General features: G+C 49.2%; 1 protein-coding gene across 1 annotated transcript in view; it reads left to right on the forward strand.

The window, feature by feature from the left end:
* Efcab6 (EF-hand calcium binding domain 6) overlaps positions 1 to 24,535 on the forward strand; it is a 176,569-nt gene that overhangs the window by 27,137 nt on the left and 124,897 nt on the right. Inside the window, exons 4-5 of the mRNA XM_055627242.1 lie at positions 4,940 to 5,028; positions 12,637 to 12,703. Coding sequence (XP_055483217.1) covers positions 4,940 to 5,028; positions 12,637 to 12,703 — 156 coding nt within the window. The remainder of the gene's footprint in view (positions 1 to 4,939; positions 5,029 to 12,636; positions 12,704 to 24,535) is intronic.

The following is a 24,535-nucleotide window of genomic DNA, read 5'->3' on the forward strand; positions in this document are numbered from 1 at the left end:
AACCAGGGTCTAGGCAGGGGTGGTTCATACCACTGGGAGGCCATCACCAGAGCCTTCTGTATGGGCAGAGCTCTAGAAGTCCATTTGTTCACACGAGTGGCTGCCTACACTTACAGTTCCTCCACCTCTGTGTCACAGGAAGCCCAGCATTCCTGCCAGTGTCTTCAGTTCTCCCCAAACATTTCGGGGACCATCTGCCTCTCCTGTTCCAGGATTCCAGCTGCCTGCTCAGTGAGTGAGGGATCTGGACTCTGTCACCCTTAGAATGTTTCCTTGACCAGCCTTGCTGTCATAAGGGCTCCTGTCCCCGGCACAAGCTGCCTTGCATTTTCTCAGGATCTTCCTGTAGCAACATGACAGCAGAGGGCGTCACATGCTGAGCCAGAGTGCCTGAGCCAGAGAGAGAAAGACTGACTGCTGTCTACATTTTTAATAGCATCTTAATTAAGATAGAATGTATATGCCCTGAATACCTAATGAGCCCACGCTCATTAGGAGTCACTCCTCCCCCCAACCCACCCCCTTATCTACCAGGAGTGACTAATCCACTCATTGACACTGGAGATGTCAAATGTTTATTTATTTATTTGTATTTTATCTCCTCTCTCCCTCCTTCCCTCCCTCCCTTCTTCCTTCCTTTTTTTTTTTTAAACTGTGTAACCCCTGCTTGTCTGGAACTCACTATGGAGATACAGCTGCCATTGAGCTCACAACTGTCTGCTTCTGCCTCCTAGCTCCTGGGCTTAAAAGGAGTGTGCCACCACACCTGGCAGTGCTGAAGGCCTCATGCAGAAGGAGGCACACCCTGTATGCGCTGCTGTCATGTAGTATGTTCAGGGCTCACCTGTACGGTGCTGGGGCAGCTCTGCAGTCCTTTCCATGGCTGTCTGCTGGGCCCCGTGTGTGGCTGTGCCGGACGCTCCGGTCTTTGGGATCTTCGGGTTGTTTCTGCTCTCTGATGTTTGTGAAAGTTGCTGCTATGAACACTGACTTAATGGGGCTTTGTGTGGACAGGGTTTCTCACTCTCTTGGGGATCTGCTGAGGGAGGGGTGGCTGTCACATGGGCATATTTCTGACTTACGAAGACCATTTGCCCTTGTAAACACTGGTATCTCCTCTGAAGCCTGATATGTGACAAACACTTTGAACCAAATGGAGAATTAAAATATGATCTCTGCCTGGCCATAGTGGCGCATGCCTGTAATCCCAGCACTCAGGAGGCAGAGGCAGGTGGATATCCATGAGTTCAAGGTCAGCCTGGTCTATAGAGTGAGTTCCAGGACAGCCAGGGCTACACAGAGAAACCTTGTCCCAAAACAAAAATCTCTGACTTGTCCTTACATCCACAGTCTGATGTCAGTTGGCAGTAGTGACAATCTCTCCAAGCTCAGCAGCTATGCAGGAAGAGAAGTATAGAAACCATGACATAGACATGCTTTCAAAAGCAACCATTTTCAGAAGAGGTTAGTGGGAACTGGAGACCTTTTAAAGAGTGGCTCTTGGCCATCTCCCCCTAACAATAGGTACACTTTCTCAGGGCCTGGAGCCTCTCACAGGTAGCTGACCTGTGATCAGTCACAGAGACCGTGGTCACTGGGAATGAGCTCAAGCTAGGCTTGAGCTGGGCTGAGCAGAATGACTAACCCATAGATGACACCCTTCTTCCTCAGCACAACTAGAAGTGCATGTAAACAGTAAGAGATTTCATAGTAGGTTGCCCTAGGAGTTAGAATAGAGTTTTCCCAGAAACTGTCTGCACATCCTTTAGCTCTAGTGTTTAATGTTGGGCCGTCTTAGAATACACTGTGACCTGCTCTGCACCTCTGTGTTGATGAAGTGTCTCTCAGCAGTGCTGTGGACCTCTTCCCTTCCCCCTCCTCTCCTCCGCCTCTCTCCCTCCCCTCTCCCTTCTTCCCCTCTTTCCCCTCTACCACCTTCTCTGTGTGTTTGCCTCTGCATATGTCTGTGGAGGCCAGAGGTCAACTCTGGGTGTCTTTTTCCATTGCTCACCACCATATTTTTGGTGAACGGGTCTGTCACTGAACCTGGAGCTCACTGATTGGCTGGATCGGTTGGCTACCAAGCCCCACCATCTGCTTAGGTCCATGCTTCCATGCCTAGCCTTTCCATAGGTGCATGGGATCTGATATCAGGTCTTCTTGCTTGTACAAGCATCTTACCTGTGTACCATCTCTTTGGTCCAGTCATGGACCCTTTAGAAAGACAAAGAAGCCTGGTGAGTAAACAGGTTTTAGAGAACTAAGTTCTGTGTGGGCCCCGTGGTATTCTGAGTTAGGGAACAAGGCAGAGGGAATACTCGGCATGTTGGGATACAGGTTGTGAAACTCCCTCAGCTCCAGCCTAAGAGCTTGCTTCCTGTAGTCGAGGTGCGTGTGAATCTTCACCACATGGATCCGTAACTCCCACACAGCTGAGCTGAGCCTAGCCTCCCTGACTCTGTCCAAGGAGCTTAGCTCTGGATACCAGTCATGGAGGGCTGCAGCTGCAGTTAGAACTGAAGTGTGATATTGGGGACTCTGGGATTATCGAAGCCTTTCTATGTCCTGGCAGGGTGGCTAGAGCAATAGAACTCAGGCTCTGGAGTCACAGGCCTCTGGCACTGATTGGCAGCACCAAGCAGGGAATGGTGGAAAGGGACCCTGCAGGTGGCTTAGGGTGGTCGTGCCAAGACCTGATAGTTGTTCTGTGCCTGCTTATTGGGTGTAATCTAGTAAGTGTCTTCTCATTTTCTTTTATTCTCTCTCTCTCTCTCTCTCTCTCTCTCTCTCTCTGTGTGTGTATGTGTGTGTGTGTGTGTGTGTGTGTGTGTGTGTGTTATGTGTGCATGTGGAGGCCAGAGGAGAACTTGAAATGCTGTTTCTCAGGCACTGTCTACCCTGTTTTTGAGACAGGCTCGCCCAGTGGCCTAGAACTTAGTTCATAGGCCAGGCTGGTTGGCCACTGCACCCTAGGGATCTGTCTGTTTCCACCTCCAGCACTGGGATGATAAGCCCATGTCATCACACTCGGCTTCCTAAATGTGGCTTCTGGGGATTGAACTCGGGTCCCTCCAAATACTTTACTGACTGAGCCCCACCCCAGATCCTCTTTCTCTTTTATCTCAGAACATCCAGTATTGAACTGCACACCTGACCTGCTGCTGCCCAACTTCTAGGGTGTCAGGAAAGCTTCGAAGGACCTGCTGCTCCCATATCTGCTGGCACACACCTTCAGAAATGGCAGTCCCGGGTGCCCCTGTGCAAGAGAAGCTCCTCCACAGGCATACCCTAAGCCCACATCCCTCTGGCCTCGTCTCCTCGTTGCACATGTTCTAAACTGGGAATCGTTAGATGTGAGCTGAAGGATGATTTGTCATGTGAACCTGTATGAGACTTGCTGTATATCTTATTGATCACATACTATGTTTATTTAATTCTAGAATCTTCGCTTAAAAAAGTTCAACCGTGTATTAGATATAAATCTGAACCTTCAGAACATTTTCTGTAAGAATGATACTAAAAGCACTCGTGGCACCGGAATCCTTAGTTTCCTCTGCTTTGAGCTGTCTGTGACACAGCCTTCTCCTCGCTTTCTTCTCCTGGGATCTCAGCTTCTGTGCTAATGCCTGGATACTGAAGTGTTCCTCCTGCGTTTTCTTCCAGTAGTTTCAGTGTTTCAAGTCTTGCGTTAATGTCCTTGACGCATTAATTTTTTTGTGCAGGGTGAGCCGGGAAAGTCGTTTCAGTCTTCTGGCTCTGGTGTCCCGTGTTTCAGCACCATGCGTTGAAGAGGCCGACTTTTCTCCAGTGTGTGCCCTTGGCACTTTGTTCAGCACTAGGTAGCCAAAGTGTGTAGATTTCCCTCTGGGTCCTTCAGTCTATTTTGATGGTTGGCATCTTTTTGTGTGTGCCAGCACCATGCTGTATTTGTGACCACGGCTCTGTAGTATAATTTGGGGTGTTTTGTGCTTCCGTACAGATTTTAGGTTTTTTTTAACGTTTCTGTCAAGAATGCCATTGGAATTTTGATGGGGATTGTATTGAGTCTGTAGGCTGCTTTCAGCAAAGCGGCTGTTTTCATGAGGTCAATTCTTCTGAGCTGTGTGTACAGGAGGGCCTTCCTATGCGCTAGTGTGGTCTCCAACAGACTAAAGTGCATTTTGTTTCCTGGAGAAAGTCTTCCAACATCAAAGAAGTTGATAGTCTCAGTTTTTCAGTCTGACTTCAGGGCATATATCTCCTACAACAGAGGGCTGACTTCTCACGTAATCATAGTGCAGCACCAATCTTGATTGATTTAATCATTTTATTCAATCTATAATTCATATGGACTCACCTGACCCAGTCGATCCTTGGCAGAACTTTTGGGGCAGTGGGATGGCTCAGTGGGTGAAGGTGCCTGCCCGTAACCCTAACAATCGCGTTCATTCCCTGGAGCCCATATGGTAGGAGGAAAGAGCCGACTCCCTGAAGATGTCCTCTGACCTCCGCACTGACACCGTGGCACACATCCCCCTTCCCACAACAAATAAACAACCACAATGAAAATGTATCAGAAGGCAGCTTTCAACAGTGACAGTTTCTGCCGTGAAACTAGATGCGTGTCTCTGCTCCCCCCTCAGCTTCCAGTTACACACAACACAGAAAAAGGTTCCTGCCGACTCTGTCGGAGTCATATGTCCATGTCAGGTGTAGCTCAGGTCAGATGTTTGGTGATGCTGTGGGCTCTTCCTTGAGCACTGACTAGCCCTCCTTCTTTGCTAACTGAGGATGTGTATCAGTTCCAACTCCTGGTAAGGACTCACAAACGTCTAATAGAGTGCCTGTTCCCTGAGCAGCGTCGGCATTACAGCATCACATGAAGCAGGAGCCTGCTGTGCTGTCTGTTGCTGGAGCCTCAGTCCTCTAACACGATGTCATTCTTCCTGTCTGGCCACAGATCTCGCTCACCAGCTCGGGTACCGTGCCGTACCTTGAATTCCTGTGCAGGTTCAGTGGAATTGATCTAAACATAAATATTATGAAGAGGTAAGTGTTTCTTCTCACGCGTGTGAACATTTGACATTTGAAGTGATGCAGAGTCATGATGCAGGCCATTAGAGCCAGTCTAAGTAATGCCTATCTCTCTGTCAATCTCTTTCCTTTCCCCCCTGAGACGGAGACTCACTGTATGTCCCATGCTGGTCTTGAACTCATGAGCCTCCTGCCTGAGCCTCTTAGGTGCTGGGATTTCAGCTATGTACCACCACGACAGGCTCAGAGCTGCCTCTCCAGGGAAAATGCATAGGCAGAACCTACCATGTAACATTTAACGGACAATTTTATTTAGAAAGAAGAGCAAGGCTGTAATAGAACATAAACATAGCAGGTTAAAGTCAACATTTAAAATATCCTGTGTACAATGTGTTTTAAATCTGGAAATAACAGGTTTTAATTTTGAAGTAAAATACTAAGATGCCAGATTTGAAATTTGTTGTTTATTTGTACATTTTTTTGTGCCATTCATTGGAAAGTGATCGTGTTTCATTGGATGGAAACACGATGTTAGAGGTGTTGTAACAGCACCTCAATGCTTCAGGGTTTAATCTAAATGTGGGCTCACTGGCTCCTGGCAGCCTCTGGGGGCTGGCCCACAGCCTTCAATGGCCCTGTCAGCAGGAATGCCTTGGGTTCCAGCTTATGGTCTAGGAAATACTGTTTTAGTAAGGAAATTACTCACTTCTTATCTAACTCTATGTGAATAAGCCTCATTTTCTATGAAGCTATGCAAACAATTACAGTGATTAAATTTGGGGTCTGGAGAGATGACTCAGCAGTTTCAGAGCCCTTGCTGCTAGTCTTAAGTGAGGTTTCATTGCTGTGAAGAGACACCATGACCAAGGCAACTGTTATAAAGGAAAACATTTAATTGGGGCTAGCTGACAGTTTCAGAGGTTGAGTCCATTATCATCATAGTGGGAAGCATGGCAGTGTGCAGGCAGACATGCTGCTGGAGGTGGAACTGAGAGTTCTACATCTTGATCTAAGATAGCAGAAGAAGACTGTGTGCCACACTGGGTGGAGCTTGAGCATAGGAGACCCCAAGGTCCACCCCAAAGGGACACTCAAATAAGACCACACCTACTCCAACAAGGCCACACCTCCTGATGGTGCCACTCCCTACTGCCAAGCATTCAAACACATGAATCTTTGGTGGCCATACCTATGCAAACCACCGCACTGCTCTTCCAGAGGACCTGAATCTGATTTCCACCTCCCAACTGCTTATAACTCTAGTTCCAGGGGATCCAATGCCCTCTTCTGGCCTCTGTGGGTACTGCACCCATGTTCATAGAAACACACAGAAATATACACTCATACACATAAATAAAAGTCAACATGATCCCATGCAGTTAGCACCTTTCAGTTACCTTACAGAGTAACAGTTGACTCCCTATTCCCTCACCCCTGCAGCTCAGACACAAGCACCATTGTAACAGAAGGAAAGGATGATGGGGAGCCATGAGCCATGGGGAGCTGTGGGTACTGGGGAGCCAGGGATGATGGGGAGTCGGGGGTGATGGGGATATTAGCCCTTAGGACTTCTCTACAGCATCTTGAATATGCTGAACACTACTGAACTATGTATGCACTTAAAATGGTCCAGTTTTTATTTTTGTGGTAGTAAGAGACTGATCCCCAGAGGCCCCACACATGCTAGGAAAGTGCTTTTTCCATGGAGCAGTACTTCTATGACTTTTTTTTTCCTTTAAGTCACAATGAAAAGTCACTAGTGGAATAGCTGTAACTGCAGCGACAAATATCAGCCTCTCTCTGGCCTCAGAAGGTCCTCAGAAGTTCACGTGTTCACCTTAATTTCTTAATTGGCATTGCTGGAAGTGGGACCTTATGGAAAGTGTTTGGTTTTAGGGTAAGAGCCTATGGAAAAAGATGTACTGTTTTCACGTTAGTGGGTTCTTGCTGTCGTGGGACTAGATCATTTACCTTCAGGACTGGGTTCTGTGAAGCCTGGGTGCTCTTCAGGACCCTCTGTAACACACGGCTGCCCCTCCACTTTCTGCCACCAGCTGAAGGAGCATGAAGCTGTCACTAGTGACTCTGAGCTGGGACCTTCCAGGTCTTCAACCAACTCCTTAACCATGAGCCCAAACACAATTCTTTTCATTCTAAATTGTCCAGTCTTGGGTATTGCACAGTACAAGAACCGTGCTGATACATAGTCCATGGCTGGGGCCTCAGTGCTCTGTTTGGTGTTGAATAAGTCCTAGGCTAAGCTGCTTTCCACAGTCACTCAGAAGAACAATTGGTGCATTACAAATCCAGTGTGCTCCTGCCCTCTCTGTGGGGTACTATTGTTGGGTGTACCTTGGACAGCGTTTCTTCAGAAAACAACGAAAATGCTGGGTAAATAGTCAAATATATACCAGGTATTTTAATAAATTAGTGGGCTGTCAAGAGGACGAAGTAAAATGAAGGTCAAAATAAAATGAACATTGGAGACAAGAGGAGGATGCTTTCTGTATCGCCAGCTCTGGATCCGTGGGCTTTGGCCAAGTCATAGTGAACTCCTGTCCACATCGCATGAATTCCTATACTCAGTTTTATTGCTCATCTGAAGTGAAGAAGACAAGCGGCAAAGCCAAGGATGCTGCCACGGCGGGGAGAACCAAGCAGAGGAGCCCCTGAAAGAACATGCAAAGTGGAGAGGACAGGCACAAGGTCAAAGGTTAGATTTAGGAAGGCACCTGAGTGACACTGTCCTGCTTTGTTTCCTGTGCCTATGCCAGAATACACAGCCTTCGTAATTTCTAATGCTGCTGGAGGAGGAACTGAGAGTGGAAATGACTTCTCAGAGTTCCAGAGGCCAGGAAGTCTCAGATCCAGGCCCCAGCATTGCTGCCTTCTCACTGCTCCCTCCTAGAAGAAGAGGGGTGAGCATACCAGATACCTGAGCGCGGATCACTTCTTCAGGTCCCTGCTCAGTGGGACATAACACTGAAGTTTGGAGGGGAACTTTCCAGCTGTAGAAATGGAAGAGAAAGGCCACAGGAATAAAAAGGTAGCAGCTGAAAACCTCGAGCCAGGTAAAGGTAGTCACATCGTGGTGAGGTGGCGGAATGTCAGCAGCAAGGCAGCTCAGCAGGGAAAGGCACTTGCTGCTAAGCCTGATGTTCTGAGTTCAATTCTCAGGATCCACATGGTGAAGGGAGAGAAAAGATTCCAGCAAGTTGTCTTGTCTAGCCAGCACTGCCCTCTCCTCCTCTTGCCACAATGCGCTCAGCCACTGATCCCAGAGCAAGACATCCATTACCACGGTTGCCCAACTCTGCAAGATATTTTTATGTCAACTTGACACAAGCTAAAGTCATCGGGGGGGGGGGGGGAGGGAACCTCTACTGAGAAAACGCCTCTATAAGATGGGGCTGTAGGCAAGCCTGTAGGGTATTTTCTTAATTAGTGCTTGATGAGGAAGGCCCAGCCTGTGGTGGGTAATGCCGTCCCTGGGCTGGTGGTTCTGGCTTCTATAAGAAAGCAGGCTGAGCAAGCCTTGAGCAAGCCAGTAAGCAGCACCCCTCCATGGCCTCTGTGTCAGCAACTGCCTCCAGGTTCCTCCCCTGTTGGGGTTCCTGCCCTGACATCCTTTGATGATGAACAGTGATGTGGATGCGTAAGCCAAACAAACCCTTTCCTTTCCATTGGTTTTGATTGTAGGGTTTCATCACAGCAATAGTAATCCTAACAAGGACAGCAGCTTACAGATTTTTAACCTTCTGATGGTGTGTGTTGGTGTGACTGGGAACTGTCATCTATAGGCTCATGAATGGGGTCTTGATTGACAGCTTGGGGAAGTGACTGGATAGTGAGGTCTCTGCCTTCATGAATGGATTAGCCCAGATTTAAATCCGGAGTAGACTGTCAGCTTGTGATTCAACTCTGGAAGGTGTGGCCCAGTTTGAGGAACAAGCCCACTGGGAGGGGGCAGTGTGCCCTGGGGAGCACCTCTACCCCAGCACCTTCCTGAAGCTGCTCTGTGTTACCAGCTGCCATGGGCTGAACAAGCTCTGCTCTGCCACTTGCTGCCTGGCAGCTGCAACCTCCTGTCAGCTGTCAGGCGTTTCATCACTGCAGGAAGGAAATAACTAACACCACGTGCAAGTCGTGGACACGCAGTAGAAATCACATGATCATGCGTCTCCTGTGAGTCCTGGCCTTTTCCTAGCCAGAGGCATGTGGTACAGCTGTCTTGTGATGCTGGACCACTCGGGGCTTGCCATGGACGTGCCGCGACACCCACTGTGGTATGGGGCCCCGGCTTCAAAGGCTGCGTTATGTGGGGTTTTAATACTCCCCATGCCAGGAGCTGAGCATCTCCGCTTAGAGACGGCAGATGACACCTTTGCCTTCAGTAATCAGTCTAGTGTGTTTTGGCCAGGCCCTGAGTGATTTGTTCCTATCAATTCGACTAAAATGAGGGGCAGCCTGGGGGAGCCGTTTAACTTCAATCCCTGGGCTGTAGCTCAAATCCCTGCCGTGGTGGAGGGAGACTGTTGTGGAGGACACCTTTATACCAGGTCACACGCCATGCCATCGGCAACGCTGTGCAACACTTCTCCTGCCCTGGTCACCATCACTATACCAGAATCGGCCACATGTAAAAATTTTCCTGGAAGCTCCCGGGTGACTAAAGTGGAGGCGGCAGGAAGAGTGCCAGGGGTATTTTGCCTGTAGATGCAGTTACTACCCGGGATGTTTAAGTGTATGCCACATTCAAATGGGGGACTGCTGTCTCCAGCGTGGAGGAGCTTGTGCTCTCTGAAATACAGGTACTGTCACCCTTCATCCTTCAGAAACACCGATGGAGTGAGTTCCCAAAAGAGAAATGAATCTTCTCTCCCTCTTCGTGTCTTTACGGGGGTGGGTGTTCAGAGGAACCAGCCGGAGCCTTGCCCACTCTAGGCAAGCTCTGCACTGAGCGACATGCCCAGCCAAAACGAGCCAGTGTAACCACCGAAATTTGCTTTTGGTAACCACACGGGGCGCCTTTACATAAGAGCTGCACAAAAGAGCCCTCTGTAGCGACTGCCACACATGGCATGGGCACTGTGCTGACTGGGTGAATTGTAACAGTCTTCCGCGTAAAACACCGTAAAGCTTAAAAAGCATTCTGAGCTCTCTACCTTTGAAGACTCACCACAGAGTTCTGAAGAAGTTTCTGGAGTCCGATCATTTTGTTAAAGCTGAATTCCCCCAGAGAACAGGCCTTGTGGTGTGGCGTTGCTTCCCCAGGCTGGCCACCAGGATTCAGATGGATAAAAGCAGACAGTGCTAGCAGAGCACGGATGCAGAGCTGGTTCCAGGCAGGCAGCCATGCCACAGAAGAGCTAGAGAACAAAGGCTGTCACCTGAGGGAAGTAGGGCTTGCAGGGCAGACAGACTGTCTGCCACAAAGAGGCAACCAGTTCGGATCCATCAGGAGAGGGGCCTGAATGGAAGAAAGGAAGCTGGATGTCTGGCTCTCTTGAACTTGAATGCCTCCAGGGCCAGTTCAGTATGGTCAGGTGAGATAGAGCCAGCCCCCCAGGGCCAAGGAAGGACAGTATGAGGTTAAGTGAGGATTCCTAGCAACATCCTGCCTCAAGAAAAAAAGGGGAGTGGGAAACGTGTTACAAAATAAAGATCTGGGCCCAGATAAAGATGTTTTCAATTTAATTTGTGAAAATGGGCAGCTAATCTGAGAGGCTGACTCAGCAGCAGAAGAGGCAAAAGAAAAACGATTAGGGTCCAAGGCCTGAGAAAACTCTCAGGAACAGAAGACAATAAAGCATCATGAAACCAAGTAAATAAAAGCATGACTGACTGCAAATGGTCACAGCATTTCTGTGTGTCCAGTTTAAGGTCTGGAGTTAAAATACCAGGCAGGAGACAGAGCAGACGGACAGAACTGGAACCTTCTGAGGCCCGCCTTTCCTGACAAGAGGCCTGGTGCATTGACCTCACACACAGAGCCTTACGTCTACACATTGTGGTTGTGAGGGCATCTGACAGATCACAGAAGCAAACTTTAACTTCCAGACAGGAAAAGGAACAGATTTTTAAAAACCAGTTAATCTAAAAATAAGAAAGGAGACTCTTTAACATGGCAGTCTCTGCCGTGAGGTGAAGATAATGGTGCTGCGTTCCAGTGCTGGTCAGCCTACTGCTTTTATCAGAAAAACTCCTTGGACCATGGCGTCCAGAGAGCTGAGAGAATATTTCGCTTAGTTTGTGCTGTATCTTTTGGCCAACAGTCAGGCTTCCACAGAGGCATAGGCTGGGTTCAGCTTTCTTCAGTGTCTGCTACAACAGGAGAATCATATTATTGTTAGAGTAAAGATCCGTGTTCAAGCTCAGAAGCCAAACATCTGATGAGGAGAAAGATTTCTGTGGTGCATTAGCGTTAAACACTCAGTTAACGGACAGAGACTGCAGCTGGCTGGAGAAAGCCCAGCCATTGGCGTTTCAAAATGAAGATGCCCTCGGTAAGAGGCTAACAAGGGTTGAGGGGAAAAGATGGAAATACTCTCCCTATAGAGGGTTCGAGTAACTGCTGGTTACAGGAAGTGGGCGTTATACGACTTAATTTTTGTGAATGTGTTGTTTAAAAGACAAAGACGGACTAGTTCCATAGAGAGAAAAATGCAGGAAGAGGCACACCTGAAAGGGGAAAATAAAAGGATTTAAGAAGTTGTGCTATTCTATACCCATTATCTATTTTTATTCTTTAACTTTTAAAGATGTCCTATGAACAATATTTTCACTGGCTGAAGTAAAATGATATTAAGAAGCTTGTATTACACAGTTGACACAGAGTTGGGCTGCTGAGCCGTCCTGGCATTAACTTGGGCACAGAACTGAACTGCTCTCAGCGCTGGCTTCCTTCTCCACGCACAAAGTGAAGTGAGATGCTCCAAGGGCTTCACTGCCCCTTTAGATAAAAGTACTACGACACCCCTCTGTCTCTAAACTTAGCTTCAGCTGCCTTATGCTGACCCCTGTGTGCTGAGCGTCTGCCTCTGGGTCTGCTGCTGTCCTCTGTGTGGTCTGGAGAGCTGTGCTGTCCCCTCAGTTCAAGGATCTCTCTTCTCATCATCCCAAAGATAACCCATTGTTCTGCCCTCGGCTTCCCCCATTCACCATTATTCGCCCCTCCCCCCCAACCTGGCAGCCATTACCACTCAGCTCCCTTGTTCTTTCCACCTGGGCTGTCACTACTAGGGATGGCATCCTGCTCACCACCCTGGCCTAGACTGATCGTGTGGGAGGTGGCAGAGAAGTGGCTCAGAGAAGAGGGGTCTAGGCTGTGCCTCTTCTGTTCTCTGCTCAGCACCTGACCCCACAAATCAGTTGGATGACCCCAGGCCCAGAACAGTGCTGTGGGCTTAGAGGAAGTGAAACTTGGTGTCCAGCAAGTCCCCACACTCCCCGAAGACAAGTAAATCCCATCCTTCCATTTCCTGACAAGGAAACTGAGGCCCAGGGAAGCTCGTGCTCCTGGAGAGGTAACTCAGACAGGCTGTGGACCCAGTGCTGTGCGGGTCCAGCGCCAACATCTGTCAGCGAAAATGTTAACAAAATTATTTTTATTTTATTTTCAAGGGGAAATGGGAACGAGATAAATCACAGCCGGACATTCAAAGAGCTGGAGACCCAACTCATTGAAAAGGTAACAAGGATTTTAAACAACACTTTACCCTCCACCCTGTTGGCCCGTCGGGTGACCCTAGCTGTGGGCTCCTAGTTATGTGAACTCTGTGAAAGAAGGCGTGTGTGTGTGCGCGCGCGCACGCGCTTGCGTGCTCTGTCACTCTGCCCGCCACTCAGCAGCTCTTGGCAATGATGTTGTCTCCGGTGTTAACTTGGGCCGTGTGTCAGCAGGCTGCCTGTCCTGTTTCTGTGTCAGATTTGAGTGAGTTCCTTGTCAGGATGAGGAAGCAACTGCTCCCTGAGCAGTAAATGCCAGTCCCGAGCAGCGTAGAAAAAAATAACCACCCAGTGCCAAGCTGGAGGAGTCCCTTTGCCCGGGGAGCCACTCTGTACAGATGAGACAGAGTGGCTCTGCCACTTGGTTAGGTCTCATCATGGCTGGGCGGGGGTGGGGACGCCATCCCAGGCTTGGAACCGAGATGCCTTTTTAAAATGCATCAGAGCCTGTCAGTTCCACGAGCAGTCTGAGAATCGAGGCTTAATTTACTCGATTCAATATGTTGGTTTGAAATTGGATGCATTTTCTTTTGTGAACTCTTCTGAGACTTTCATACATTTCAAACTCAAAAATAACCAGAGGGCCACAAAAATGTTTGCTTCCAGTTGCCTGGCTTGTCCCATCCATGCCAGAAGGATCGTGTAACTGATTATTTCAGAGCATTGTGTGTCCCCAAACCTGAGTCATGCGCTGGGTGTGAATTGGAGCGCTGGGCCTGACTCCTGTGTCACCACACCACGGGTTATGGGTTATTCTGTAGGAACACTCGGTACTTAGGAGTAATTGTTTTGGTCATGTGTTTTATTTGTCTCTGTGTGAGGTGTGTTTATCACACACTGCTCCTGGAAAAGCTAGCTGTTTGGGATGGTCCCCCAACCCCACCCCGGCAGCTTAAGTTTCATTACGGATAGATAACACTTATTCCAATGAGTCAGTGAGTGGGCATGGGCGGGGATTGTAAATTATCAATAGCGACCCCCTCAATCCCGTGGTCACCTCCGAAAGGGGGCCTCCTCACTCCCCAACCTTTGGCTGAAGGCCTTTTTCAAGTGCAGCTTCCTCCCCATGGAAGCACCTTGTGCCGGAGTCTACTTCGGCCATTTTATATGAGGACCAGGCTGTGAACTATGATGGTGAAAAGCCAGGCAGGATACTGCCTGCATTCCAGGAGGTACTGGGGCCACTTCGCCAGGTGTTCTCACCAGTGTAAGCCGCAGCCCCAGTTCTGTCTGCAACCCTGACTGTGCCAAGCAAAACTAACCACAGACCCCATCATGGCCTGATTCCTCTCTCAGAGTACCGCCATCTTGCAGCCAGGCGGCCTCAGGCAAGTCCTTGTGTTACTAGCTTTATTCTTGTGTCAGTGCAGACAATGGTGCCCATCTTGAAGGGTGGGTGTGTGGTTAAAAAAAACCCAAGAGGAAGTCAGGCGGCTTGTCGTGGAAGCTTGCTGCCAGCTACAGCTTCTTTCTGAGGGGAGGTAGAGCCCAGAAAAACCACACAAAGGATCTCTTCCACTATGTACTCCACATCTTTTCTCAGTTCTGTGGATCCTGGTAGAGGCTGCCTGATGGTGCTGGAGCCTAAGAAGATGGTCATGGGCTTAGTGGAATTAGGCGTTTTCTGTGTCTTTCTTCCAGGACTGGGAGAGAGTTAGTTTGGAAGAATGCACACTGATTTGTTGTTGTTGTTGTTGTTGTTCTAACCACAAGTACAAAATGCTTATTAGAGCCAAGAATGCATGCACATGCCTCTGAGTTTGGAAGTCACATTTGCCCTTCTGAAACCAACACAATACACCTGGGCAGACTAGCTGGACCCCAGAGCTGGCATCCCCTTATTTTTTCTATGGTAAAGGTGGTCTGATAGCTGGCTTGTCAACCTCTGTCTTCTGTCTTCAGACTTTTCCAAAGTGTGTTCGTGGTCGCCCTCGTTATCCAGCGAACCCCTGGGCATTCAAGTAGTGCCTCCATGTGTCACCCAGAGCATTGCCTGGGCTGGGTGATTCCCACACCCTGTTGCAAGTCAGGTGACTTTGCTGTGTGGTTTTGTGTGGAGAGGTGCCACTCCCCTGGGGCTCACCTTCGTCAGTCAAGGGCATTCTCGGGACTTTCTCAGAAGATCCTACCTAGTCTTGGTTCAAGTTTAGTCTACATTTAGGTCCACTCCACTCACTCCGAATCCTGCCTGGACCTCCCATACTCTCCGTCTTGGCCCTGGCCTTCATTGTGGTAAAAAATAAGCCTGTTGGCTGTGTGTCCCAGGGCCTCTACTGGATCTCTCTAGTGTTCAGGTTCCCTGTTCCTAGAGACTATGCGCAGTGGGCCCTAGAGAGTTACAGGCACTCTGGTGGTTTCTTGGGGAGACGGGCATTGGCCAGGCTTCTCGTTTCCTTCTCCGGGTTTCCTGTCTCCATGGTGGCACTGTGCCAACAAGAGGAATCATGTAAGTGGAGACCCTGGCATTAGGTCAGTGGATGTTGTTCCCTGCCTTTGATGACTGGAGAGGCTGGTTTTCCATGCCAAACCTTTAACCCGACACTAGGTCACATAGATCCCTTGGCCACATAGATCTGTGGCATTCTTTCAGGCGAGAGCCAGAAAAGATTAGTTGGAAAGAGAGGACAGGAGAGAGAGGGGAGCGGAGGTGAAAGGGGGAGAGGAGAGGGAACTGACTCAGCCTTCTCTATCTGATTGCCCTGAGCTTTCCCTCTTCAGGTGTGCTATGAAACACTTCAGAACCATTTCCCCCAATCTTCCAACAAGTTGCCCTAAAGCAAGGTATGCTGGTTAATTTTAAACTACCTCTTGTCCCAACCTAGAACCACATGGGAAGAGAGTCATAATGGAGCATTATCTAGACCAGGTTGGCCTGTGGGCATGTCTCTCAGGGATTGTCTTGATTGTTGTTTTTGGTGGAAAGACACGCCTAGAATGTCGGCAGCATCGTTCCGTGGGTTGGGCCCTGAACCTGTAAGCTGAGCATAAGCAGCAAGTGAGGATGCACCTAGTCTCCCTTTGCTCTTGCCCGTGAGTGTGGTATGACCACCTTCTTGAGTTCCTTCCCTGGCTCCCCTGAGATGATGGGCTGTGACCTGGGACTGAGAACCAAACAGGCCTTTTCTTCCTTAAGTAGCTTCTGGTCAGGGCATTTAATCACAGCAACAGAAAAGAAATTAGGACACAAGGGGAAGCTTCTTCCGGTGCCTCACAGCTGGAGTGTGCCCCTCGCTGACTTCCACCCTTGGCCCGGGAAGGAACTGGTCCCCATCAGCAGGCTGCAACAGCCCTGTGTACCCTCTCATGTGGTGGCCAGGTTCCCTCCTGTGAATCAGGTGGACACCCAGGAAAACCACAGCAAAAGAGAGCGTTGCAGGCTTGTTAGGGGGAGGAGGAGAGAAGGGATGGATTGGGGCAGGCCCCTGATGCTTCGTTTTCTTTTGAACACTTTTCAGCATGTGACTCTTGCCCGCTCTAGTCACATTAGCAGTGAGAGGCTGAGCACTCACTAGGATTCTTCTGGGAGCATCCTTGTACTGACCCTGTCTCCAGAGATTCTCACAAGGCAGTACCACTCTCATCCCGTAATAGTATGGGGGAAACTGAGGCCATGGGTACATAGCTGTGGGTGGAGAACTCCCAGTTCCAGCCTCCCTGTCATCTCCCTGAGCCACCCTGCTTTCTGGGTCTCTTAGCAAACATGCCGTGGCTGGTTTTGCATTCAGCAGACATGCACCCAGTCAAGCCCATAGCCAGGGCCACTCTTCCACCAGAGTAAACAAAGCTGTTCTGTCCATGCTATCACCTGTCTGTTTGTGGAACAACCTCTTTCCCCTATGCTTTCTCTGGCATCCAGCCCTTTCCCACCCCCTCCCACCCTGGATGCCTATGCCCTTGCCCTTGTCTACCTTGCGAGTCCCAGCTCCATCCTGGAGCACTGGATGGATGAGTCCAAGACCTCAGACTTAGCCAGTTCATATTTTTCGAAGCCAGGACTCTAGTGGGACAAAAAATAATCAAAGTGGAATGTCAGTACGCGGTCAGGCTAGTGACAGCAGTCTTTGTCCTGTTTTGTCATTTGTGGACTCACATGAGATGCAGGAGGAATGGAAGAAGAGACTAAGAAAGGAAGACAACTTCACCCTGTCCAGGGAGCACTAATAGCCATGTACAGAGGATGGCTGAAAAGCCCCAAGTTGTCCCACCTTGCACAGGAATGCAGCACAGAGTGAGAACGGCCAGGACTTCAGACCCTTCTCAACCCACCACACACAGAAACAGTTCTGAACCAAAGACTGGAATTCAAGCATATGTCATTCAGATAAGGAGCCATGACAGGGAAAGCCTGCAAAGGCTCACACTGTTCTCATTGTGTAGCTCTCCAACTTAAAGAAACTCTCAAAAGTACAAAGGACTCCAGGGTTTGGGCGTTTGTGATACTGGAACATCTGGTCGATCCAGTCAGCTGTGACTAACATGTCTGTTGGACACTGTCGAATCCCACAGAATGTCAGTGGAATTACCCTGGTTCCTTGGAATTGTGGGATGCAGCCTGCAACATTTCAGAAGTAACTGATGAATCCTTCAAGTGGGCTGCCTGTTTGCTTCGTGCTGCCCAGTGGAGAAGACGCAAGAGTGAGGGGTTGTTCATCTTTCCTAGACAAGTGAGCTTTCCTTTAAAAAGGCATGCACAAAGTTATATTTAGGACTGGGAAGATGGCTAATCTGGTGAAGTAAGATATGAGTTCAGGCCCCAGTATCCATGTAAAAAGGCCAATCATTGTCGCACATGCTTATAACCCCAGTGTAGGCGCAGGTTTGTCTCTGTAGCTCACTGGCCACCCAGCCTAACCTATTCATGAGCTCCAGGTCTCAGTGAGAGATTCTGTCTCAAAAAATATGGTTGACTCCTAAGGAAGGATACCTGAGACTGACTTTTGGCCTCCATGTGTCCATTCACATGCTTGCATACCTACCAGCCTCCACCGCCCATAAACACACACACACACACACACACACACACACACACACACACACACACTCACTCACTCAAAAGAAAGCCATGTCAAAAGAAACCGAGGTCATTTGCTAAACCCACAGGCTTTTGGCCCCTGCTTAACCTTGCCTGCTGCTGCTTCCCCGGCCCCTCCGGAGCTCTCTCAGTATTAATCGCCTGCTACGGCAGGTATTTGAACACATCTCCTCTTTCATCTGAAGAAAATATTAGCATATCGCAGAGCTGTTGGGACAGATTGTATCTGAGGCACTTCTTCCTCCCCGCAGAAAAGCCCATCAATCATAACTGAATATAGTGATTAATAATGTCACAGCTTCCTCCACGTGCCTCCGTGCAGCTAAATGAAGAGCAGTGCTTCCACGCTGAGCTCGCACCACAAAACAACCACTTGCCACTCTATCAGGAAATCATACCACAAGTACTTCTAGCCCAGAAGCTATTTTTGGTTGATCTATTATTAATTTACTGGAGCTTCATGTGGAAACCGTATTGAGGACTCAATTGGAATTTATAGTTGTTTCAGACTAAGTTTATCTTTTTGACTTTTAGGCTGTGCATCCTGCATATGGCAAACCAACAGCACAAACAGAAGACTGTGTGATAATCAGCATTTGCACAGAGTGGGGAACCGGGCAGCCTGAGTGGGCATTCGAACCCCAATGTTGAGTGGCCCTGAGCAAGCTGGTCTCCCTTGAGACTGCTGCTCACCTGGGAAAGTAGGAAATGGCGTCATTAGGTTTTGCTTCTGTGTGAGAATAAAGATAAAAGAGCGTGTCATATGCCAGCCTCATAGAGACGGCTAGAAAATCAGGGAACATTTGCTTGTAGAAGGCACACCAATAGTTTTCAGGTGAGAAGGGAAGCAACAGTGTGTGGTTTAAAGCCACAGTGGGATGGTGAGTGGGCCCTGTACTGATGGAACCCACAATTACCTCTTCTGGAGTGCCGGGCTCACCAGTGTCCGGAGGAGAAGCATCACCTCTGCCCGTCTTACTCAGTCATCAGTTTCTGGGTGTCCTGGCCCCCTCTTACTCCTCAACACTGTGTGCTCCAGAGCTTCTGTTGGAGCCACAGACCACTTCCCATCAGGCTTCAGGTGAGGACACCCTTGGGCTTTGGCGCCCTCGGAGAACACATGGTAGCCCTAACTCACTCTGAGCACACTGAGCTGGGAAAGCATTCGTCTTTTCTCGTTAGTCCCTGGACAATTTTCTTCCCGGAAACTTGTTCCAGGTAAGGTCCCCTCACCCCACACTGGCTGTCCTGCCTTCCTCCTGTTTGTTCATTGACTCTGAGACTGAGGAGCACAGTGCTAGTCACTGTTCTATTGCTGAGGACAGTGGCAAGCCTTATAAAGAAAAGCATTTAACTGGGGTCTTGCTTACAGTTTCAGCGGCTCAGTCCATTACCATCTTGGAGGGGAGCATGGTGCTGGAGCAGTGCCTGAGGGCAACATCTTGAGAGAGGCAGCGGGAACCTGGGCCTGACATGGGCTCTTGAAACCTCAAAGCCTGCTCACCCTCCCCACTTCCTCCAGCAAGGCTACACCTCCTAATCCTTCTAATCCTACCAAGGAGTTTCACTCCCTGATGACTAAGAACTCAAATAACTAAGCCTGTGGAGGGCATTCTTATTAAAACCACCACACATAGTCAGGAGAGCTCTGTATGGCCCATTTCCTTTCTCTTAGCTGTTCTATCTATCTATCTATCTATCTATCTATCTATCTATCTATCTATCTATCTATTTGAGATGGTGTTTCTCTGTGTAACTTTGGCTGTCCTGGAACTGGATCTGTAGACAAGGCTGGCCTCAAACTTATAGAGGTCTGCCTACCTCTACCTCCCAAGTTCTGGGCTTAATGATGTGCTCTACCACCATCTGGCAGTTTAATTTATTTTTATTTGCTATTTATGTGTTTTGCCTTCATATGTATCTGTGTGCCACATGCATGCATAGAGGTCAGATAATTTTTTAAAACTGGAGTTTCTAATAGTTGTGAGCTGCCACATGGGTGCTGGGAATCACCCTGGTTCTCTGGAAGAACAACAAGTGATCTTAACCACTGAGCTATCTCTCCATCCCTCACGAGCATTTCTTAGAGATGCTGAGAATGTGCCTTTGACACTCAACCTTCTGACAAGTGTTTGTTTGCTTATTTATTGATGGACTGTGGCACCTTCTCTGTATCACTCAGAGCCCGTGAATGGCTCCTGGCACCTGACATATGCTCAGAAAATGCTGACAAGATGCTACAATTATGGAGACCAGCTCGCATTGCTTGGAGTGGCCAAGGACAACTGATGAGAAAGGCAGAAGGGAGTCATGTCAGGCAGGGGTAGCTCTTCGGGACAAGGTGAGAGTGGCTTGGGAGACTGCTTTAGGACACAGTGGAGATGAAACTGGATAGAGAGAGGGCAAGCCTGTGACTGCTCTGAGGCAGCCTGTGCTCTCCAGGCAGATGGGACTAGTCTGCTTCCAAATCAAGGCTAGGGAAAAACTAGTTGAAGGCCAGATGTAAACCTTGATGTTTACAAGGGGCAGGAAGAGGCTGTGTTAAGGCCTCTGATGTGAGGGCATGGCCCTGCAGGGAGAGGTCTGAAGGTGTGGCTATGTGTAGTGTTTTGGGAGAACCTTGCAAGGGATCAAATGGAATTGGGATTCCTACGAGGAGGCCTTTGAAACCATCAAACCACATTTTCTCATTAGGTTGTATTTGCTCAGTGTGTGCTGGTGTATGGGGACCAGGTAGTCACAGGTGATGTGAGACTTGATTCTGTTCCCCCCTGACACATAAAGTCAATGCAAGAACACAAGCCCTGATGGAGGATGGTGGTCTACTTTGTGTTTATTTGTTTGTTTGAGATTATAATTACATCCCTTCCATCTCCTCCCCCTAAACCTTCCCTTAGACTCCTTGCTCTCTTTCCAACTCATGGCCTCATTTTTCATTAATTGTTGTTACATATATACATACATTACGTACACACACACACACATACATATACATATACGTATTTCCAAAAGCATAAGTACAGCTTGCTCCCTCTTGTGTAATGTTACTTGTATGTATATCTTTTCAGGGCTGATCGTTTGGTATTGGGTAACCAGTTGGTATTTCTTTTACACTCAATATTACCTCCTGTATTGTTGCTGTAGTTCTTTGTCTAGGGCTAAGGACTCCTGAGCATCCCCCTGTCTACATTAGCATGTTTATTAGTATCATCCTTGTTCATCTCATGTTTAGGCTGCCGTGTTCATGGAGCTTTATGGGTGTGGCTCAGTGTGCCCAGAGAGAACCTAGCATCTTGCTCAAGCTGTGCTGTGCCACACTCTGAGGTCTCCATCTTGTCTGTTCAGCTCCCTGTCCTGGACACAGAGCTCCATCTTGCTTCTCCTGTCCTTACCCATTCACATCCAGCTGTCACCAGGTCCATGGACTCAGTCCCCTGAGTCTGCCAAATCTTCTGTCTTCAGCGTGGTTTGTCTGAGTCTTATGGGTTTATGGAGACATTGGCAAGGTGCATCTCAGGAACTACTGCAGAGACTCAGGCATCACTGCAGAGACTCAGGCATTACTGTAGAGACCCAGGCATCGCTGCAGAGGCCTAACCTCCCTGCAGAGACCCAGGCATCACCAGGGCATCATTCTTGCTTTCTGTATGCTTCTTAGGAGCTGGCAAGCAGAGGAACTTCCTGGGATATGCCTAGGGGGCGTGTTTTAGACAGGATTCTGCCCTTCTCATATTCAGGTCTTGACAGCACCCAGTGCTGGCCCCATCATAAAGCTTTTCCTGAGCATCCCTTTTGGGCGTGCTCCCTTCTTCCGAGCAGGGCCTTCTCCAGTGACATGCAGTCAAGAATGGGTATCAGCAGGGTGGCAGCCCAGTCTTTCTGCTTCGAAACTGCTCTGAGTGAGCTGCTGTCTCTGCCTGGGTAGAGATACTACCCTGAACGAAGGCTGGGTATAAAGGAGAGCCAGGCATGGTGGTACAAGCCTCTCATCCAGGGCTCAGGAGGCAGAGGCAGGGAGATTGCTGTAAATTCAAGGTCAGCTTTCTACTGCAACTCTCAAGCCTGCCAAGGATTGCATAATGAGACTTTTTTTTTTAACAACAACAACAACAACCACTACCTTTTCAGAGAGAAAGAGGAGAGAACCAGGGAGTGTTTCCAGGAGTCCTGGCACCCTGGAGTGCCTTGGTAGACAGGCATGGGCCTCTTACCACGGGTCTTCTAAGCTACAGTCTTGGGTGAACGCCTTAACAATGAAAATCAAGCATAGGCTCTGTGCCTGACTGTGCGTACAACAGCCCCCAGCCTCCCTCTTTGCTTTCTGTGGGGACAGCCAGAGCCAGGTTTTTGTTCCCTCACAGGAACCACAACTTCTGGGTTTCTTTTATTTGCATTTCTCTTTTTGTCTGCCCTCTTTTCTCCATCTCCACGGATCCCATTCGGATGTCTTTTTATGTAAGCTTGTTCCGTTCTGGTAGAGTCAGGCTATGCATATGCTCAATAAATAAATGCAGTGTGTTGGGCCCACGGGGTGAGCGCCAGAGTGAGGAGAGCCCCGGGACTCGGGACTCAGGCAGACAAGACAGGCAGGGAGATGAGGGCTTTGTTAGAGGTGAGCGATGCCTGGCCGCCACTCCCCCGCGCGTCCCCAAGTTTAGAGGCTGTGTTTATGAGGCTCTGAATGCAGTCTAATTTTTTCCTATCTGGTTTGGCGCCTCTCTACCAGCTGGTAAATAGGAAATGTTCACGGTAGGAAGCCAATACTCCTCAGAGTGTAAACAGATGGAATCGATATAAAGTGACAAGTCAGACTGCGTTGCTGGGAACGTGGAGCCAAAACTCGGAACATAACCGTCAAGCGCCTACTCCGTTCCAGTTCATTTAGCCCCGAGTAGTGCTTCGTATCTGCACAGCTGTGTTGTCCTTTTCTCCCCCCCCCTTTCTTCTGGGTTGATAATGACAATTTCAAAGAAAAACTTTAATTAAAGATTTTATACAAAGTAGCCAAAAGTAGAATAATAAGGAAAATGAGCATTGATGTGTTTATTGTAAGAGAAATCCTCTTCTCATGGTCTCGTTTCAAAATGTTCACTTGTTCGGTTTGAAACGAGTTTGGTGGCAGTGACAGAAAGGTGGCAGACGGACAGCAGTGGCTGCCGAGTGCTCTCCTGCACACTGCAGGGAGCCAAGATAGGGGCAGGAGCAGCTCCCTGCTGTGGGGCACAATCTACAGGCTGCCCCTCCCCTCGTGTGTGTGTGTGTGTGTGTGTGTGTGTGTGTGTGTGCCTGTGCCTGTGCCTGAGTGTGTCTGTGTGTGTGAGCGTGAGAATGTGCCCGTGCTTCTTTGTATACAGCTCTTGACCCCCTTCCATCAGAGCTAGGCAGGAAGATTTGGCTCCAGCAGAGAGACCTGTTTGTTGGCCAGTAGGTCAAAGAGCTGGGAAGCCTGCAGGCGTGTGAGGACTGAGCTAGTCTGCGCTTTTACTCCGGCACAGCCTCCCCATAGCCAGGCTGGTGGACTGAGTCTAGGCTCCACAGAGAGAGTTTCAGCTCTCTTCACCTTAAAGTCTGGGTGCTTAGAGCTAGGTTTAGTACATTTGCTCATAAGCCCAGTCCTGGCCAGGCCCAGGCCAGGGAGAGACCCTTTCTCAAAGCCCAAGGTGAATGGCTCCCGAGGAGCGACCCCTGAGGTGTTTCTTGTCCCTTGGCCTTCACACACACACACACACACACACACACACACACACACACACATACACATGCACACGCGCACGCACACACGTCTGGGTGGCCGTATTTATTTGGGCTTGCGGCTTTTCTTCCCAGAGCTCACACTGTGTACAAAGCATTTGGAACAAAGCCCTGCAGAGTAATAACGAGTAATAACGCATCCACTGCAGGCAGTTTATGGAGCTGTCTGAGCCCAGTGGGGGACAAATAGGAAGCAGTTGGATTTTCCTCCTCACGCTGCTCTGCAGGCCCACACTGATCTCCCCTTTCTGTCCCTGAGGGATGGATGCCTTTAGCAGGACTCTTGGTTGGGCAGGCCTGAGGGCTAGAGGTCTCTGTCACAGCAGTTCAGGATGCGCTCCTGGGCTGGGCTTCTGCCCGTCTTGTCTCTTACATGCGTTCCCCATGTCCTCAGTTCATAGAGTCTGTGAGCACATCCCACTTCTGTATTGGGTGGCTTCTCTGGACAGTGAGGTCTGAGGACCGTCTTTGGGGAGCCTCAAAACTGTGTTGGGTGCCGAACCCCATCCCCTCTGACCTCAGCCCCCATACCTGGTGCTCTACCCTATATGCCCGCACTGCTAGGTACCCTCATCTTGACCAGCAGCCCTTGGAGACCAGCAGAGGACAGATGGCTACCTTTCTTGGTGCCTGCTCAACCCCTGGAGACTTCAGGCATCCTGATGGTCATGCCACCATCAGGGAGGCAGGTTGCAATACTGGGCCCCTTCACTAGACCCACACTCAGTCCTCTACCAGGAGGGTGCTGAGCAGATCTCCCACGTCTAATGGAAATGAGACGCCTGTCTTCCATGCTTGCGGGGACCTGCCCATCTGCACAAGATTACCTTAGATCACCCAGATAATTCCTTGTGCAGGATTCATTCCCCTGCCCATTATCCATCCACCCACTCATCCATCCATTTATCCAGTCAGACAGCCAACCAGGCATTATCCTCTAGTACATACGCTTGTCTGTGCATCCATCCATCCATCCATCCATCCATCCATCCATCCATCCATCCATCCATC

Source organism: Psammomys obesus, unplaced genomic scaffold, assembly GCF_907164565.1.
Source record: "Psammomys obesus unplaced genomic scaffold, mPsaObe1.curated_primary_1811, whole genome shotgun sequence".
NCBI lineage: Eukaryota > Metazoa > Chordata > Mammalia > Rodentia > Muridae > Psammomys > Psammomys obesus.